Here is an 18,682-nt window from a genome sequence, read left to right on the forward strand (position 1 = left end):
TACACGCACCGTGTAATACTATTTGACCATCAAGAAGCACAAAATCTTAACCTTTGTGACAATATGGATGGACCTCGAGGGCATTGTGCTAAGTGAAATAAGTCATACAGGGAAATACCATATGAGCTCACGTACATGTGGAATCTCTATTGAAAAAAAAAGACGGCTCATGGAGACAGAGAACAGATGGAATGTTGCTAGAGTTGGGGATTGGGAGATAGGTGAAATCGGTAAGGGTGTCAAGAGGCACAAACTTTCAGTGATAAATAAGTCATGGGATGTAATGTACAGCATGGTGACTATAGTTAATAATACTGTATTGCAGGGGTACCTGGGTGGCTCAGTTGGTTGAGCACCTGACTCTTGATTTCGGCTTGGATCACGATCTCATGGTTTATGGGTTCGAGCTCCCTGTTGTGCTCTGCACTGATGGTGCAGAGCCTGCTTGGGATCCTCTCTCTCCACCCCCCCACCCTTTCTGCCTCTCCCCCACTCATGCTCTGTCTGCCTCTCAAAAAAGAATAACGCATTGCATATTTTAAAGTTGCTAAGAGAGTAAATATTAAAAGGTCTTATCACACAGAAAAAAAACCTGTAACTATGCTGACAAATATTGTTTGTGGTGATCATTTTGCAATATATATAAATATTGAATTATTATGTTTTATACCTGAAATTAAGATAATGTTTGTCAATTATTCCTTCATTAAAAAAATCTTTGCCCATTAAAAAAATTGTGTTGTCTTTTCATTACTTGAGAAACTCTTAATGTATCTGATACGAATTTTTATTAGATATATAATTTGCAAATATTTTCTTCTAGGCTACGGCTTGCGTTTTTTGGGTTTTTGTTTTTGTTTTTTTTTTTTTTTGGTTTCTGAAGCACAGAAGTTTTTAAATTTGAGAGAGTCCAATTCGATTTCTTCTTTTATGGTTTGTGCTTTTGGTGTATAGCTAAGTACACATTGCCCGGCCCAAGGTCATAAAGATTTCCTTCTATATGTATATATATTTTTAAATTTTTGTAATGTGTATTTATTTTTGAGACAGAGAGACAGAGCGCGAGCGGGGAAGGGGCAGAGAGAGAGGGAGACACAGAATCTGAAGCAGGCTCCAGCCTCTGAGCTGTCAGCATAGAACCTGGTGCCTGGCTCAAACTCGCGAACTGTGAGATCATGACCTGAGCCAAAGTCGGACGCCCAACCGACTGAGCCACCCAGGTGCCCCTGTATTTTCTTCTAGAGGTAGTAGAGGTTTGGCTCTTATATTGAAGTCTCTGATCCATTTGGACTTAATATTTATGTATGGTATAAGATTTAGATTGAGGTTTAGTTTTTGCTGATTGTGCCGAAAAGAGTTATCAGAGCAGGCCTGAGACAGCTATCCTTAGAAAGCCTGTTTGCAAGGTTGTCCCTTGGCCGGTGTCTGCAGACTTAATTTCAGGATAGTTCCCACCGTTTCCAGAACTGATAAGAATGGTTCACTGTGCCTGAGCTGTTTGCACAAACAGTGTTGTTTCTGCTGGATACCTGCTTTCCTTCTGGGAGTCTGGAATTTTGGAACATGCTAGACAGAAGTGCCTACCTGACCAGTCCCTGGTAAAAACCTGGGGCACTATGTCTCAAATGAGCTTCCTTAGTAGACAGCATTTCACACGTGTTGTCAAAACTCTGCCGGAGGAATTAAGTGTGTCCTTTGTGAGAATTCTGGGAGGGAGGACTCTTAGCAGCCTGTGCCTCCAGACCTTACCCCTTGCACCTTTCCCTTTTGCTGTAATAAATCACAGCCTTGAGTACAACTCTGTTGAGTCCTGGGAGTCCTTCTAGTGAATCCCTGAATGTGGGGGTGGTCTCGGGGACACGGGCATACCTAAGGATGTCCAATTGCTTCAGCACTATTTTGTTGAAAAGACTGTCTTTTCTCCTTTGAAATGTCTTGTCATCTTTGTCAAAATCAATTGACCATAAACGTAAGGATTTATTTCTGGATTCTGTTCTGTTCTATTGCCTAGCTTTATGCCACTGCTACATTATCTTGATTGCTGTGGATTTATAGTAAGTTTTAAAATCCTATAGCATAAATCCTCCAACTTTGTTCTTCTTTGGCTCTTAGGTCCTTTGCATTTCCATATACATTTTAGGATCAGCTTGTCAATGTCTACTAAAAAGCTTATGGGTTTTGTTTTTGTTTTTGTTTTTTGAGAGAAAGAGAGAGCACTTGCAGGAGAGGGGCAGCGGGAGAGGGAGAGAGAATTCTACACGCACTCCAGGTTCAGCACAGAACCTGATACGGAATTGAGTCTCATGAACTGTGAGATCATGATGTGAGCTGAAATCAAGAGTCGGATGCTTAACCAGCTGAGCCAGCCAGGCGCCTCAGCTCTTGGGGTTTTGATTGGAACTGCATTGAATTGATAGATCAATTAGGGAGAATTGACACCTTGACGATAGTGAATCTTCCAATCCATAAACACGGCGTCTCTCCAATTAATATGCACTGCTTTGTGGTTTTCAGGGCACAGATCTTACGCTTCTTTTGTGAAATTTATTCCAACGTATTTTTACTTTTTGATGCTAATGTGAATGAAATTGTTTTCTGAACTTCGTTGTAAGAGTGCTCACTGGTGGTATATAGTGATAGAATTGATTTTTGCATATTGAATTGTATGCTGTGACCTTGCCGAATGTATTAGTTCTAGTATTTTGTGAATGCCTTGGGATTTTCTATATACAAGATTATGTCATCTGTGAGTAAAGACAGTTTTCCTTCTTCCCTTCCAATCCAGAGGCCTTTAATTTCTTTATTTACCTATTGCCGCTGGCTTGAGCCTCCAGTAGAGTAGTGATTAGAAGTGGCAAAAGCGAACACTGTTGCCTTGTTCCTCCTGATCTAATTGAGAAAGCATATCTTTCACCACTAAGTATGATATTAGCTTTGTTTTTTTCATAGATGCCCTTTATCAAGTTTTGTAAATTTTCTTTTATTCCTAGTTTGGTGAGAATTTTTATCATGAATCTGTGTTAGACTTTATCACATGCTTTTTTTTTTTTTTCTGCATCTGTTGAGATGACCATGTGTTTTTTATCCTATAGCCTATTATTATAGTATGTTACATTAATTGATTTTCAGATAGTAAACCAACCTTGCAGGGGCGCCTGGGTGGCTCAGTCGGTTAAGCGTCCGACTTCGGCTCAGGTCATGATCTCACGGTTTGTGAGTTTGAGCCCCGCGTCAGGCTCTGTCCTGACAGCTCTGAGCCTGGAGCCTGCTTCGGATTCTGTGTCTCCTTCTCTCTCTGCCCCTCCCCAACTTGTGCTCTCTCTGCGTCTCTCAAAATATAAGTAAATGTAAAAAAAAAATTTTTTTTAAACCAACCTTGCAATCCTGGGATAAATCCCACTTGGTTATGGTATATAATTGTTGTTATATGTTGCTAGGTTCGGTTTGCTAATATTTTGTTGAGGATTTTTGCATGTATATTCATGTAGGATATCAGTGTGTTGTTTTGTTTTCTTGTGGTGTCTTTCTCTGGTTTTGGGTCACGGTACAACAAGACCTCATAGAATGAGCTGGGAAATGTTATCTTAGCCATTTCCTTTCAAGGGGGTAGTTTATGGTCTTTCATGAGTGGCTGGGAGCAGTTCTCTTTTCTCTTCTCAAAGCTGATTCTTCGCAGGGATGTCTTAAGATTCATGTCTGGCAGTTCAGTTTATCATCGATGTCCCAAATCCATTTACTGGCAGGTGTGGCTCAGGATGGGCCAGGTGCTGAGCATCTCTGAGACCTCTTATCTGATCACATCTGGTGCTCACATCTGCAAGTGAACCCTCAGGACGTCCCTATGGGGTTTGGGAGGTCTGCTCACTCGGCAGCGGGGCACTTGGGCTGAAGGCACTTTCCTCCCTCTTCTCTTCTAACAGAGCAGCTACGAACCAGAAGGTGCGGGAGCAGGTGCGCCTGGAACTGAGCTTCGTGAACTCAGATCTACAGATGCTCAAGGAAGAGCTGGAGGGGCTCAACATCTCAGTGGGAGTCTATCAGAGCACAGAGTAAGTGGGGGCACTGATTCTTCCAGATACTTTCTGAGCCTTAGAACGTGCTGCAACAGGGATGGTGCCCAGATAGACCCAAGGGTGTGGCAGACCCCACTTTGGGAAGAGAGGGATTGATCAGTTTGAGGTTTGAGTGTGATGCAGGAGTCAAAGGGACGAGCCTATGGAGTTTGTTGGAAATACCTGGAGAGTGGGACAGAAAGGCATTCAATTGTCCTAGGACCCTTGGGACATAGTTTTATGGGAGAGCTGTGACTGGGTCCAGATGAAGAGACAGCATCTCTCACGTGGCTCTGCCATAAAGTTGGCCTGGAGGCACTTCTGTGGTTGGCCTGGAGAGCCAGCCCACCGGGTGGGGCCACCCTGCCCTCTTCCCTCTCAGCCTCTTCACCCCACACAGGGCCTGCCTGGGTCGTTCCATTGGTAGGATGCAAAAACAGACAAACTGCTTGACAGGGATCACTTACATCAAAGATTAGGGGACCCAGGTGAGTTGGCATGGCAACTGAGAGCCTTCAGAAATGTACCCCGTTAAATACTTGAGAGATGAACAGCCTAATTCAGGAGCCTCCCCCTAAGGAGTGTCTGTGGGAGGTGCAGTATTGAGGGGCAGACCTCAGAAAAAGCTCAGAACGTCTCCCCAAGGTGAGCTGCCTTTGAAAGACATGTCCGTCTTGGAGGAAAAATAACCTTGAGGAGCTGTGCGGGGACATGAGGCTTCTCAAAAGGCCGGCGAGCGCCCGGGGAATCTCAGTCAGAAAATAGTATGTGGATTCACAAAAGGACGGCATTTGGGAACCTTGAGTCACCTTTGGAATGTGCTTTTCCCGACTGTCCCCAGTCCTCTGTGTGGTATGTGGGTGTTTTTCAGAGCCAGAGGGAAGGCATTAGTGTGTGAACCCTCTGTCCTTCCTTCTGTGACGTCCGGAGCCCTGGCTCGGTCACCTGTGGGCCCCCATGTGGGTTTGAGCACCTAACCACAGCAGCAGATGAGAGGCTTCTCCCAGCCTATGCTGTGGTATCAAATTCCAGTGTTTTGCCCAAAGGTCAACGTTCCCTGAGTAAGGAGGGCAGGGCCAAACTGGGCTGATAAACGTAGGGATGTTTCATATTCCTGCCTGCGGTACCAGACCGCAGGGATGTATCCCACAGAGACAGGCACTTAAGGCCCCTGTGTAATGATTACAGTGTGGCTCTACAGCGGCCAGTTGTTTCCCTGTGCCATCAGGGAGTGGGGAGAGACATGTGCAGGTGTCACAGCGACGCCTTGCATTTGCACCCGCCCCCTTCCTGTTTTCAAAGCAGATTGTTTCTTTCTTAGCGCCATTGATCTTTAAACATTTCTGCGAGGCAGAACAGGAAGAAACAGTCTCGCTGGGCAGAGGAGACGAGGAGGCTGGAGGTCATGGAGAAAGTTACGTTAGCTCAAGGTTGGCACTGGGGTGCCCTGGCTGCTCCGGGGAGGTCACGGGGAGCACAGCCCTCACCTCCAGGCCTAGTGGGGTGAGGGTAGGAGGGCGTTGGGGCCCAGAGGACAGAGGCATGGCCCATCCACAACCCCCGTCCAGCAGGGTCTGGCTTTCCCAGTGGGCTTTGAGGAAGCCAGGCACCCCCACGGTGGGATCCCACCTGCTTTTAGCACAGCCGGTGGTTTCCCCTCAGCCACAGAGGCAGTTTCAGCTTACAGCTGCATTGTCCACTCACCCTACCATGCATTCCTGGCCTTTTCCCCAGCTGGGCTGAGCGGCCCCAGGAGGTCTCTGGTTACAGGTCAGGGAGCTAAATCTCTGTTTGCAAAACACAGCCCGAGCCCCCTACACTCCCTTTTGGCTCTGTCCCTGTCCCTCAGAATGTAGGTTCAGGGCACACTCCCAGGGCGACCTATGGGGAAACTGAGTGGTCAGTTGTGGGGGAGTACTGTGGGGGGCAGGCAGCCGACCAGGGTGTGACCCTGGGCCTGGAGCTGGGTGTACTTCGGTGTCAGAAAGGGCCCTTGCCCTCAAGGCTTTCCCCATGCAGGTGATGGGACCCTAGAGGGATTCTCCCCATCAGAGGAGGCTCCTAAGAGTCCAGGTGGGACCTGCCCTGGTGAGGAAAGGAGGAGGAGAAGGGAGGGGTTGGGAGCTGATGGAGGAGGTGCATTGATTGGCAGGGTGGTGCGCCCAGGTCGGGAGCAGTGCCCGCATCAGGCACAGACCTGCCACACAGGAGGTCCCCAGCATAGTCACTGAAGGAACAGGTCAAAATGGTAGGCCCCCGTGTGTTAGGCTGGGTAGTGCAGAAGTCACAGGCCGCTGGGATCGGGTTTAGACCAGAGACAGGTATGTGATCAGAGTCATGTTTATGGAGTATGAACCAGCATGGGGATGTGGTGGGGCCCTGAGCTGGACCAGCATGGGGACCCACGTGGTGGGCCCTGAGCTGGGCTGCTGGGTGCATAGCACCCGGGACCGGGATGTTCATATACCTTGCTGTGTTCCTTCTAGGGAGGCATTTACCATCCCCCTGATTCCGCTTGGTCTGAAGGAAACCAAGGATGTTGACTTCTCAGTCGTTCTCAAGGTAAATCTCAAAGCCATGGGCACTTGACTCAATGTTTACAAAGAAAAACTAGAAGTTGTGTATCCCTTGCAAGTGGCCGTAGGCTCAGTGGGCCAAGTGTTAGTTGATTTCTGCAGGATGCCTCCAGACCCCTTCAGCAAGCCACAGAATGCTGTGCTGTTCTCCTGTGTCCTCCGGCTGTCTCTGGTTCCCTCCGAGGCTCGGGGCCCCGGGAAGGCGAGTTAGAAACCTGGGCCTACCCTCCCCAGGAGGCCAAGCCACAGAGGGTCCATGGAGGATGTGCTTTGGAATTTAAAAATTGTATCCTGTATTTTTTCTTAAACATGGCCTAAATTGGCTATGAAATTTATGGAGAATAGCTAAATTTCCCCCCAACGTTTTATTCCGAAAATTTCTAAACTTCTAGAAAAACTGAAAGAATTTGGCAGTGAATCCGTGTATACTCACTACCTAGATGAACATTTTGCTTTTATGACATGTTTGTCCATCTATGCATCCCTGTATCTACATACCAATCCACCTTGATCCCTTTAAAAAAATTTCTTCCCCTTCTTTTTAAAAAGTAACAGCTTAACCCCCCCCACACACACACACATACACACGCACACAGTATCTGGCCTCCTCTTAATTGTGGGGGTCCCTGGTAAGCAGCTGTTACCTGTAGGCCCATCTGCGCCTATCGCTGTGCTGGATGCTGGTGATGTCACAGGTCTTGAGTTCCAGGTCTGTGGCTCAGTGGAGATTTCAGGTGGGAAGCGGAACAGGTGCTTTGACAGAGGCCCCCAGAGCTGCCTTACCCCTGTCCAGGGCCAAGAGAGGCCTCCCCATGTCTGGAACGCCCTCCTCTTCCTCCCCTCCCTGGCTCCATCACTCTGAGTTTTAATGAATCACCCCCAATGTCCATTTAGGAGGAGAAAGGGGAAATGGGGTGGAAGGCAGTGCCTGTCTCTGAGCTCTCCAACACAGGCATGGTGGAGGGCAGTTAACCCCAGCATTGTGAAAAATACTGCTGAGTGTTGCATTTCTTTTCATAGTAACTCTTGTTAGTTGACTCATCTTGGACTACTTTCAATTTAGGAAAGAAAAAATGATCATATGCATTTTGGGCACTATGAAATGTGTCCTTTTAAAAGCAATTGGTTAATGCTTCAAGAGCTTCTGCACTTGACCTCCATTCTGGAGCAGAGACTGTAAGTCTCCTGACTTAAGCTCTTTCACTTAGGGCCTTGTTGACTGCTCCCTTGTTTATACCCAGGTCCTGGTCCCTGTCAATTTGGGGTTTATTTTGGCGTTTGAGAAGGGACATTGGTAGCCGTACAAGACTCAGGATCACCCAAGGTTTGATTTTCTGGCTAGAAAACAACCCAGGAGCTGCAGCTTTATGTCAGCTATGTAGAGGCCACCTGAACTTCTAGATGGGACACTTGTCACACGTCTGTGAGACTCAAGACAATCTTTACGTCTGTGGAAATGTGTTTGGGTGCCTTTGTGGAATAGTTTCTTTAAGATTTAGTTTGCTGCTTGGATCCAGGGTGGCAAGGGCACAGGCATTTTAGAAGGAGACTCTTGGAGACACTTGGGGATTTTATGGAATCTGTAAGGACCCAACCATGTCACGTGCTGAATCCCACATTAAACTCAGTGGGGAAAAAAAAATCACATGTGGCCATGGCCAACTGCTATTCAGCTGAGGCTTCCAACCGTGTCATTTTAGCCTCAAAGGGACTCTTCAAATGTCAGGCATACAAGAATGAGAACATCTGGGGACGTCCTGTTTTCTCCTTTCCACATTTGTCCCTGAGACTCACACAGACAGGTGCTGCAGAAGCACTTGGGCCGACTTAATGAGGGCAGTTCAAAGTGCGGGCCGCCTTGCACCTCCCTGTGTATCCGTGGGGCGTTTAATGGCCAGTAAAACTTCACGGTGTGATTTCGTTCTATTTTTAAATACATGGGCTTTCAAACGGCCTCATTTGAAGACACCATCAAAATAAATTCCCTTTCCAGAGAATTCAAGTTGTTTGTTTTGGGTGTTTTTTTTTTTTGGCCTCTAAATATAGCTTTATTTATTTATTTATGTTTATTAAAAACAGTACTGCAGAGGGGCGCCTGGGTGGCACAGTCGGTTAAGCGTCCGACTTCAGCCAGGTCACGATCTCGTGGTCCATGAGTTCGAGCCCCGCGTCGGGCTCTGGGCTGATGGCTCAGAGCCTGGAGCCTGTTTCCGATTCTGTGTCTCCCTCTCTCTCTGCCCCTCCCCCGTTCATGCTCTGTCTCTCTCTGTCCCAAAAATAAATAAACGTTGAAAAAAAAAACAAAAAACAGTACTGCAGAACATTCAGAAAAATACCAAGGCATGGAAAGATCCCTCCCAGCCCTACCCCGCCGTGTCCCCACTGAGCTTGGTAACCTGCTCAGCACTTAATCTTTGGACACTGGGGCTGTTCCTCCGGTCAGGGGCCTGACTCATGAAGGTGTGTGACTCCCCCCACTCCCCTCCGTCATGACTTCACGTGGTGTCTGCTTATAGAGGGCAAGGTGGCTGTTAATCTCATCCTTCAGGCAGCTTCCAAATGCTCGCTGTTGTCAGCGGCTCTCCACTGAGCATTTGCACACTTCACCGGATGTTCTCTTTGGACAGATTTTTAGACACGGATTTGGTCGGTGGGAGATCCGTATTACCCACTTACCCACCAGAAGCGGTCCTGCCTTACACTCCTACCGACTGTGCGTGACTGCTTATCTTCCTGCACTTTAGGTCACCCTGGGCAGCGTTCACCATTTTGATTTTTTTATGCTATCTGTGTGATCTTTGTGAAATCGGGCAAAATAAGAACTTATTACAGTTTACATTTCTCAGGTCGGTACTTGAGTTGAATGCGTGTGTGGTTTGGGGTTGGGTTTTCTGTTTTTTGTTTTGTTTTGTTTTGTTTTGAGTTTATTTATTTTGAGAGAGAGAGAGCACGCACAGGCGGGGGAGGGGCAGAGAGAAGAAGAGACAGAGTCCCAAGCAGTTCTGCACTTATTAGCACGGAGCCCAATGCCGGGCTCAAACTCATGAACCGCGAGATCATGACTGGAGCTGACATCAAGGGTTGGACGTTTAACCGTTTGAACCACCCAGGCGCCTCTCCTGTATGTTTATTTTCCCTTTACACTTTCCCTTTCAAATCGACTGTTGCTGCCCTTTGTCTGCTTTTCCAGTGTGCTTTTATTTCTTACAAGAGATCTTTTACATATGAAGGATATTAACCCTTGGTTTTATATATATTGCAAATGTTTCTCTCAGTACATTCTCTCCTTAGTTTAACTTTTGTTACCCAAGCAATAACCAGCTTAAAAAATATAACATATATATTTCTGCCTGTAGGATTTTATGTCGATGAACTTACCAGCCCCTCGCTTTACAGTTCCGCCTTGATAGCGTGTTCGGAAAGCACCCTCCACGTCAAGATGGCCTAAATATTTTGCCATTGTTTCCTCCAGTGTCTTGTTTAAATGTTTTCACATCACATCTTTAATCTATTTGGAATTACTTTGGGAGTAAAAAATGAGGTATAGGGCTGTAGCTTTTTATTTAAACCAAATGGGTAGTCAGTTTCCCCTGAACTCTGTGAAGAAGCCATCTGTGGTGCTGGATGGTGTCTGTTTCTCCCCATGTCCCCCCCCCCCCCCATCCACCCTTCTCAGTCCTGCTCTGTGCCTGGGAGGCCACAACAGGCTCCTGCTCTGTGGCTTCCTGTTGCCTGTGGCTGTGGGGGGAGGAGCACCGGAGAGGATAGGAGGAGCACCGAGAAGTTCGGGCATTTATTCTCCAGGCTCCTTCAGCCGGCCTCCTTTTTTTCATTCCCAGAGGGAAGGTCCTGGTGGCTTTGGGTGCCTACCTCAGATAGCCAGCCACCTCTCTGGGTTTCCAGAGCTCCTTCCCTACCCTGACCCTTTAGCTCTGCGGTTCCAATGGCCCTGGAGGTTCCACGCCATCCCTGCGGTTTCCCTTAACCCTGCCCACACCCCTGTATTAGCCCTTTGCTTCGATTCACCTCGGCCTGCAGTCTGTGTGTGCCATGCCACTTCCTTCCCGTTTGGACCTGCTGGCTGCTCCAGCCTTTCCCACTCCTGTGGAACGCTGGCTTCTGTTATACACCTGATTCTCGAACCTCCTTCCCTCCTTCCCTTTCATTGTCTATCCATTGCTCACAGTTGAATCCCTGTGTGTTTTCACAGCACTTAGAGCAAGCCTCTTTTATTAACTGTGCTCTTCCAAATGTTCTTGGCTTTTCTTCCACATTTTTACTCCCGTGTTTTGTCGAGTTTCCCCAAAATAGCACTTTTGGGTTTTGATTGAAACTTCATTTAGATCCATAGCTTAATTAGGACAAAATTGTATCTTTACGATCTTGCACATTTTCATCTATGAACCAAATATTTCTAATTGTTGATGTCAACAAATAGCGAGTTTTACAGGGGCAGAGACCATGTCTGTCTGATTTTAAAAATGATTTAATGCTTGCCATTTGCAACAACATGGGTGCATTTGGAGAATATAATGCTACGTGAAGTAAGTCAGAGAAACACAAATACCATATGATTTCATTTGTATGTGGAATTTAAGAAACAAACGAAAAAAGACAAACAAAAAACCCAGACTCTTAATAGAGAACAAACACATGGTTCCCAGAGGGGAGGTGGGTAAGGGGGTGGGCAAAATTTTATCCCTGGGAGGGGCGCCTGGGTGGCGCAGTCGGTTAAGCGTCCGACTTCAGCCAGGTCACGATCTCGCGGTCCGTGAGTTCGAGCCCCGCGTCGGGCTCTGGGCTGATGGCTCAGAGCCTGGAGCCTGTTTCCGATTCTGTGTCTCCCTCTCTCTCTGCCCCTCCCCTGTTCATGCTCTGTCTCTCTCTGTCCCAAAAATAAATAAACGTTGAAAAAAAAATTAGAAAAAAAAATTTTATCCCTGGGAATATTGTACTTTTCTTGATCTGGTACAGTTGGGAAGATATGGTTTCCCTGTTACATTTTTTCTAACAGGTTATGGCTTGTATTAGAAAGGATTTATACATAGTAACTTTTTGTCCCTTTCACTGGATGCCTGCTAGTTTAGGACTTTTTCAGTTGAAGCTCTAGGTTTTGTAAATAAGGCATTCTTTTGGAAAAAAAAATTTGTTTTTTCCTTTCTAATATTTGTCTTTATTTGTTAACTTTCAGAATTACGTTATATAAATAGAATGATGTTATATAATCCTGTCTCATCCCTGATGTTTGCAGTGGGTTCCAGCCAGATTTTTAAAAAATTTTTTGTTAAAATGTTTATTATTTTTAAGAGAGAGACAGAGTGCGAGTGGAGAAGGGGCAGAGGGAGAGGGAGACAGAATGTGAAGCAGGCTCCAGGCTCTGAGCTGTCAGCACAGAGCCTGATGTGGGGCTCGAACTCACGAACTGTGAGATCATGACCTGAGCCAAAGTCAGAGGCTTAACCGACTGAGCCACCCAGGCGCCCCCCCCCCCTTTTCTTTAGAGAGCGTGTGCGGGAGAGGGACAGAAGGGGGAAGGGGAAGAGACAGAGAGAGGGAGAGAGAATCTTAAGCAGGCTCCACACTTCGTGCAGAGCCTGACTCGGGGCTCCATCCCATGACTCTGGGATCATGACCTGAGCCGAAATCAACTGAATGAGACCCACAGGTGCCCCTAGATATTTTTTCTTCTACTTAGTAAATTTAATCTCACCTAGGAATGCATTTAGAATTTACCAAAACTCTCTTTGACTTCTGTGAGGTTAACATAAGGTTTGTAATTTCTTTCCTAATTTTAAGAACATTTTTGCCATGGGACACCTGGGTGGCTCTGCCAGTTGAACATCTGGCTCTTAGTTTCAGCTCAGGTCGTGATCTCACAGTTTGTGGGATCGAGCCCTGCTTGGGATTCTCTCTCTCTCCCTCTCTCTGTCCCTCCTCCCATTCGCGTATGTGCGCGTGCGCAGTCTCTCTCTCTCTCTCTCTCTCTCTCTCTCTCTCTCTCTCTCTCTCTCAAAAATAAATAAACATTTAAAAAAGAAAAAAGAAAATTTTTGCCAGCATCCGTAGCAGAAGTTGGGGCACCCGGGTGGCTCAGTTGGTTAAGCGTCTGATTCTTGGTTTCGGCTCAGGTCATGATCTCACGGTTTGTGAATTTGAGCCCCACATTGGGCTCTGTGCTAACAGCGCAGAGCCTGTCTGGGATTCTCTCTCTCCCTGTCTCTCTGCCCCTCCCCTGCTTGCTCATTCTCTCTTTCTTTCAAAATTAATTAATTAATTAATTAATTAAAAAATAAGAAGTTGTTGACAGAACAGTGTGCTGTCCTGAAAAGGATGCAGTTTTTCTCAGCCCTGAGCATCTCGAGTGGTGACCCGAACAGTGTTTTCAGAGATGTCATCAGAGACATCCAGATCATTTTTGCCATACTGAACATCACTAATAACATAATTATGGTGGAGAATCCTTTCAAATTTTACAAACGGTCATTACATTAGGAGAGGAGCCGATTCCAAATATCAGCAATTTAAGTTGTAAAAAAAAATCTGTGACAGCATCATACATTGAAAGAAAAACTTAGGTAAGAAAGACCAAATTGAAAAACAGAAGGAGCGGGTGCCTGGGTGGCTCAGTCGGTTGTGCATCCAACTTCGGCTCAGGTCACATGACCTTACAGTCATGAGTTTGAGCCCCACGTCAGGCTCTGTGCTGACAGCTCAGAGCCTGGAGCCTGCTTCAGATTCTCCTGTGTCTCCCTAATCTCTCTGCCCCTCCCCTGCTCATGCTGTGTCTCTCTCTCTTTCAAAAATAAATAAACATTAAAAAAAAAAAAAAAACCAAGAAAAGAAAAACAAGGAGCTTCTGCATAGCCCTGGACCCAGCAAGACATTTCAAAATGTATGCTGAGGAGCTAACGAGAGGTGTGCAGGGAGGGAGACTGTCATAGTGCTATCTTTAATCACAGAGGTTTACAAATGACTTCAGTGTCTAACGAGAGGAAGTTAAGAATATGATACTTATTGGCTAGCACATAGTAGGTGCTCAGTTTATTTGTTCAGTAAATGAGTTGTACAGTGATTACATCGGAGGACTGTATAACTATTAGAGGTCATGTTGCAGGGCGCCTGGGTGGCTCAGTCGGTTAAGCGTCCGACTTAGGCTCAGGTCATGATCTCACGGTCCGTGAGCTCGAGCCCCGCGTCGGGCTCTGTGCTGACAGCTCAGAGCCTGGAGCCCGTTTCAGATTCTGTGTCTCCCTCTCTCTCTGCCCCTCCCCTGTTCATGCTCTGTCTCTCTCTGTCTCAAAAATAAATAAACGTTAAAAAAAAAAAAAAGAAGTCATGTTGCGGAGTATCTTGTGGTATATGAAGACGTTTGGCACATTGCCAATTCAAAGAGAAAAGCACAGCAAATTTGTATATTCACTCAACAGAATCCCACGTTTGTAAGACGGTGTGTGGGTGTGTGTGCGTGTGGATATGCACTGAGCGTACAAAAAGGAGGTGCTTTACTGTAGAAATTGTGTAAATTGACTGTACTCACAGACACTTGAGAAAACATAACTGACCAGTGTCTCTCAACTTTTTTTATAGCCAGGGAGAGCCAACGCTCATGGCAGATGTTATGCAAGAAGCCACGCTCCTTGCCCCTTACCCCGTTTTTATCTTTTCCCTGTAATGCTTGCCATCTTCTAATATATGATGTCATTTACTTGTTTGTGGTGCCTGTTACTTATTGCCTGTGCCCCGTTGTGAGAACATAAGCTCCACGGGGAAAGGTCTTTGTTTTGTTTGCTGATGTAGCCCAGACACTATGAACGGTGCCTGGCACGTAGCGGGTACGCATCAGTATGAGTTGTATGACTGAATGAACCCACGGGGCGGTCATCAAACGCTGGACTGTGGACCGGGTTAGGGGGTCTCCTTCGGGTGCTTCATTCGTGGAAGTGCCCAAAACTGCTCTCCCAAAGGCTCCCATCGTAGACCCCAAGGGTAGCATCCTCATAACAGTGCCTCGCCGGGAGTTTCCTTCGCCAGGAAGCCCCTGTGCTCCGAACACCTGAGCCCTGCAGTATCTGTGACGTTTGCCAGAATTGTTCAACGTGTAGTGCTTATGTGGTCACTTAACTGTCCTGCGAAGACATTTTAGTTGTTTGTTTGTGTTCAGTAGGCACCATGCCCGACGTGGGGCTCGAACTCATGACCCCAGGATCAAGAGTCGGATGCCCTACCGACTGAGTCAACCAGGCACGCCTGCAAAGACATTTTAAAATAAAAATAATTTCAACTTTCTTTTTTACTGAAGCGACAAAAGGAACTTTAAATATACATGCTGTTATGAATTCTACATGGATTTTTAAAGGGGGGGAGAGCACATTAGACATTCCTGTATACCTGTTTATGGTTTTGAATGTCACCTTACAGTGGTTCATCTCCTTTCTGTTGCAGGATTTTATCCTGGAGCATTACAGTGAGGACAGCTACCTCTATGAAGACGAAATAGCAGATCTGATGGACCTGAGACAGGTACAGTTTTGCGTGCAGCAGGGAGGGGAGGATGGCCGCTGGAGTCTTCAGAATGTCCTTAAAGTCTTAGAGAATCGCTCCTGGTTGGAGGTGATAGGGAGGTGCTCCGGGAGCCATCTGTTCAACCCGGCACACGAGAACACCACAGGAGGGGACAGACACGCCCACTGGCACGTCTGGGTCTGGATTCCGGGACTCCTGAGTTCATGCCAGCCCTTTGCCACCACTCCTAGCGCTCATGATAGCAGCAGCGGGTCCCGGGCTCCATAGACGTGGTTATGTGCGACATCTTCCAGAAAGTGGGGGGGCGAGGGGAGGCAGGCATCGGCTGTGTCCTCACCTGCTCCCCCACCCCGTCCATGGCTCCTCTCCTTTCAGGCCTGCCGGACGCCCAGCCGGGATGAGGCTGGTGTCGAACTGCTGATGAGTTACTTCATCCAGCTGGGATTTGTGGAGAGCCGATTCTTCCCGCCCACCCGACAGATGGGGCTCTTGTTTACGTGGTAGGTGCCCGGGGTCCCTGCTGCTGTCTTCCCCGTCAGCACCCCAGGGGCTCCCCTGCAACCACAGCCCCCTCTTTCAAGCGGTCCCATTTATACAGGAGAGCCTGGAGACGTGTAGAAAAACCGGTGTTTATTTATGAAGGGGACCCAAGGGGAGGAGGCTCCAACAGACCGTGGCTTCTTGCTTCTCAGAACAAGTGAGCCGAGCAGAAGAGGCATTTTTTCGTGCTCATTTTATTGTTGGGGGAACACCGGGGCTCTGAGGTGGAACTAACAAGAAGCAAGATTCTTGTCCAGATGGGGCAGGGGGTGGGGATCAGGTTTTGTCCCAACGACAAAGGCAGCAAACAGAAATAGATCGGCTCTTAAAACCCTGAGCAGAACATTTGATTCTTCTCGAGAGTTGGTATTTTCGAAGGGTAGTGTCGTTTAACTACTTTGGAGATGCTGTACCTCTTCTCTGAGCGTACTTAGCATGGGCAAAAGGGGAGGAAATGCCAAGAGCTACGGGGCATGTTCAGAGCCGCATTTCACCACAGCTGGTGATTAGTGATGCTGTCCTTTTGAATGATCAGGCGGATGACTTTTGCTAAAGATGCCTTAGCTGCCTACTCACAGCGAAAAGGCTGAGAGTGTTTCTCCTCCGTGTTGAATTAGGAGGAAGCTCCACATCTATCTCCTGGTTGACATGTGAACTTTAAAACAAATCCCCAGTCTTTTAGACTTGAGGAAGAATTATGAGGGGTTAGTAACGGCTGTGTTACATTTAGGAGAAGACCTGTATTTTTTTAATACGCCTTATTTTTTAGAACGGTTTTACGTTCACAGCAAAAGTGAGAGATTTCGGGGCGCCTGGGTGGCTCAGTCCGTTAAGCGTCCGACTTCAGCTCAGGTCGTGATCTCGCAGTTTGTGAGTTCGAGCCCCGTGCCGGGCTCTGTGCTGACAGCTCGGAGCCTGGAGCCTGCTTCAGATTCTGTGTCTCCTTCTCTCTCTGCCCCTCCCCTGCTCATGCTCTGTCTCCCTCTGTCTCTCAAAAATAAATAAATGTTAAAAAAAATTTTTTTTTAAAAGAGAATTTCCCATATACCCTCTGCCCCCCACACATGCCCGGGCTCTCCCGTTACCACCCAAAGTCCATAGTTTACATTGGGGCTCACTCTTGGTGGGAGGCATTTCATGGGTTTTGATACATGTATAAGGACACGTATCCACGTTGTACTATGATGCAGAGTAGTTTCACCCCCTTACAATTCTCTGTTCCATCTTTTATCCCTCCCCTTCCCCCACAACCCTGCTGATTCTTTCTGTCTCCATTGTTTGCCTTTTCCAGATTGTCAGATAGTTGGACTCGTACAGTATGTAACCCTTTTTCAGATTGGCTTCCTTTCACTTAGAAATACGCATTCAAGTTTCCTGCATGCCTTCTCACGGCTCGATAACTCATTTCTTTTTATTGCTAAGTGATATCCCACTGTATTGTTGTGCCACAGTTTATTTATCCATTCACTTATGGAAGGACATCTTGGTGGAGAAGCCTTTTTCTTGTGTGAGATTGTGGGCACCTGATCTTGTGTGAGATCAGACCCGTTGTCTTGCTTGGAAACGAATGCTTCATTGCATGTGTGTTTTTGAGTTTCATTCAAGAAATACACTTTGTCCGTTTTCATCCAGAACGGCATTCACTAGCCAAATGATCCGTATTCTCAAAACCGTTTCTTTTAAATAGGTATGACTCCCTCACCGGGGTGCCAGTTAGCCAGCAGAACCTGCTACTGGAGAAAGCCAGCATTCTGTTTAACATCGGAGCCCTCTACACACAGATCGGGACCCGGTGCGATCGACAGACGCAGGCTGGGCTGGAGAGTGCGGTGGACGCCTTTCAGAGAGCAGCAGGTGTGTCTCCGCAAGGGCTGCTGGGATACAGTCCTGGCCCCACCAGCTGGCACTGGGCACTGCAGCGGAAGAGGGTCAGTGAGTGGGTCTAAGCCGGGCCCACGTGGAGCCTCACAGGCCTGCAAGGGCCAGGCGGGTTTCTCGAGCTGGTGTTATCTTCCCACCTAGAGAACTGCTTAATGGCTCAAACCCTGTCGCCTCAGTCTGGGTTTGGCTCATGCACACAGCGAACGAGTCCCGTGGTTAACAATTAATCTTTTCCAAACAGCTAGCCCCGAGGATGGCAGTGAATGAGTTGTTCTTTTGAACACTGTATTTATTGAAGAAGGGAATACGTTCTCTCAAAATAGTGCAAGTGTAGGCTCTTTTCGGTTTTCTTTTATCAGGCGTGGTTCATCACGGCATTTTACTGTCCGTGCCTTTATCGTGTGCTCATTCTGCAAAGCTTGCCTCCCTGAGATTGCTCCTCTCAGCCCTCTTGTCAAGCAACACTTAGTGCCAGCCTGTAGCGGGGGTGGGGGTCACCAGGCTGGGTGCAGCGGGTGGGCCTGGCTCCTGGGTGTCTGAGGGCCCCGCATTGCTCTCCACCAGCACGGCCTGTGTCTGGCAGACTCGCCCTGAGAAATGGTGGGTGGGACGGCGACACGGCACAGACCACAGCACGACCCCCTCCACTGGCTTCATGTCAGGGTTCATTCCAAGTTGGCCCTTATCACTGCTTTGGGGCATCACTCCCAGCGGAGAACTTTCCGGGTATCTCACTCTGCAAGCCTTTGCCATTTTGGCTGATCGTGAAACTGCTTCTGTTAAAATGACAGATCCCTTGGGATAAAACGACGCGCTAAGATTCCGTGTGGGAGCGGATTTCTTTCACTGTCAATCCTTTTCTGGGCTCATTTTCTTTCTGAGGAACCTAAAGCAGGTGTGCTTGGTGACCCATCTCTAAGATTACAGCAGTATAGACGGCATTAAGCACAAGAACAGAGTGGGAGCAGACCCAGAAAGGAGCAAATAGCCTGCAGCCATTGCCAACATCCACAGGGCAGCTTATGCTTTGCAACAAAACCAGAGGAACCAGTCAGATGGGATTCATGTCAGGGATTTTATTTCAGCCTGGGGTTGATTGTCAGTGAAGGC

General features: G+C 47.4%; 1 protein-coding gene across 1 annotated transcript in view; it reads left to right on the forward strand.

Annotated features, from left to right (window-relative positions):
• The window catches only part of RHPN2 (rhophilin Rho GTPase binding protein 2), a 59,831-nt gene that overhangs the window by 23,642 nt on the left and 17,507 nt on the right, over positions 1–18,682 (forward strand). Inside the window, exons 3-7 of the mRNA XM_047078308.1 lie at positions 3,921–4,049; positions 6,539–6,614; positions 15,071–15,148; positions 15,527–15,651; positions 17,379–17,545. Coding sequence (XP_046934264.1) covers positions 3,921–4,049; positions 6,539–6,614; positions 15,071–15,148; positions 15,527–15,651; positions 17,379–17,545 — 575 coding nt within the window. The remainder of the gene's footprint in view (positions 1–3,920; positions 4,050–6,538; positions 6,615–15,070; positions 15,149–15,526; positions 15,652–17,378; positions 17,546–18,682) is intronic.

This window comes from Lynx rufus, unplaced genomic scaffold (genome assembly GCF_022079265.1).
Source record: "Lynx rufus isolate CCGP_SWC_20201006 ecotype Redwood Valley unplaced genomic scaffold, mLynRuf1.p SCAF_16, whole genome shotgun sequence".
Taxonomy (NCBI): domain Eukaryota; kingdom Metazoa; phylum Chordata; class Mammalia; order Carnivora; family Felidae; genus Lynx; species Lynx rufus.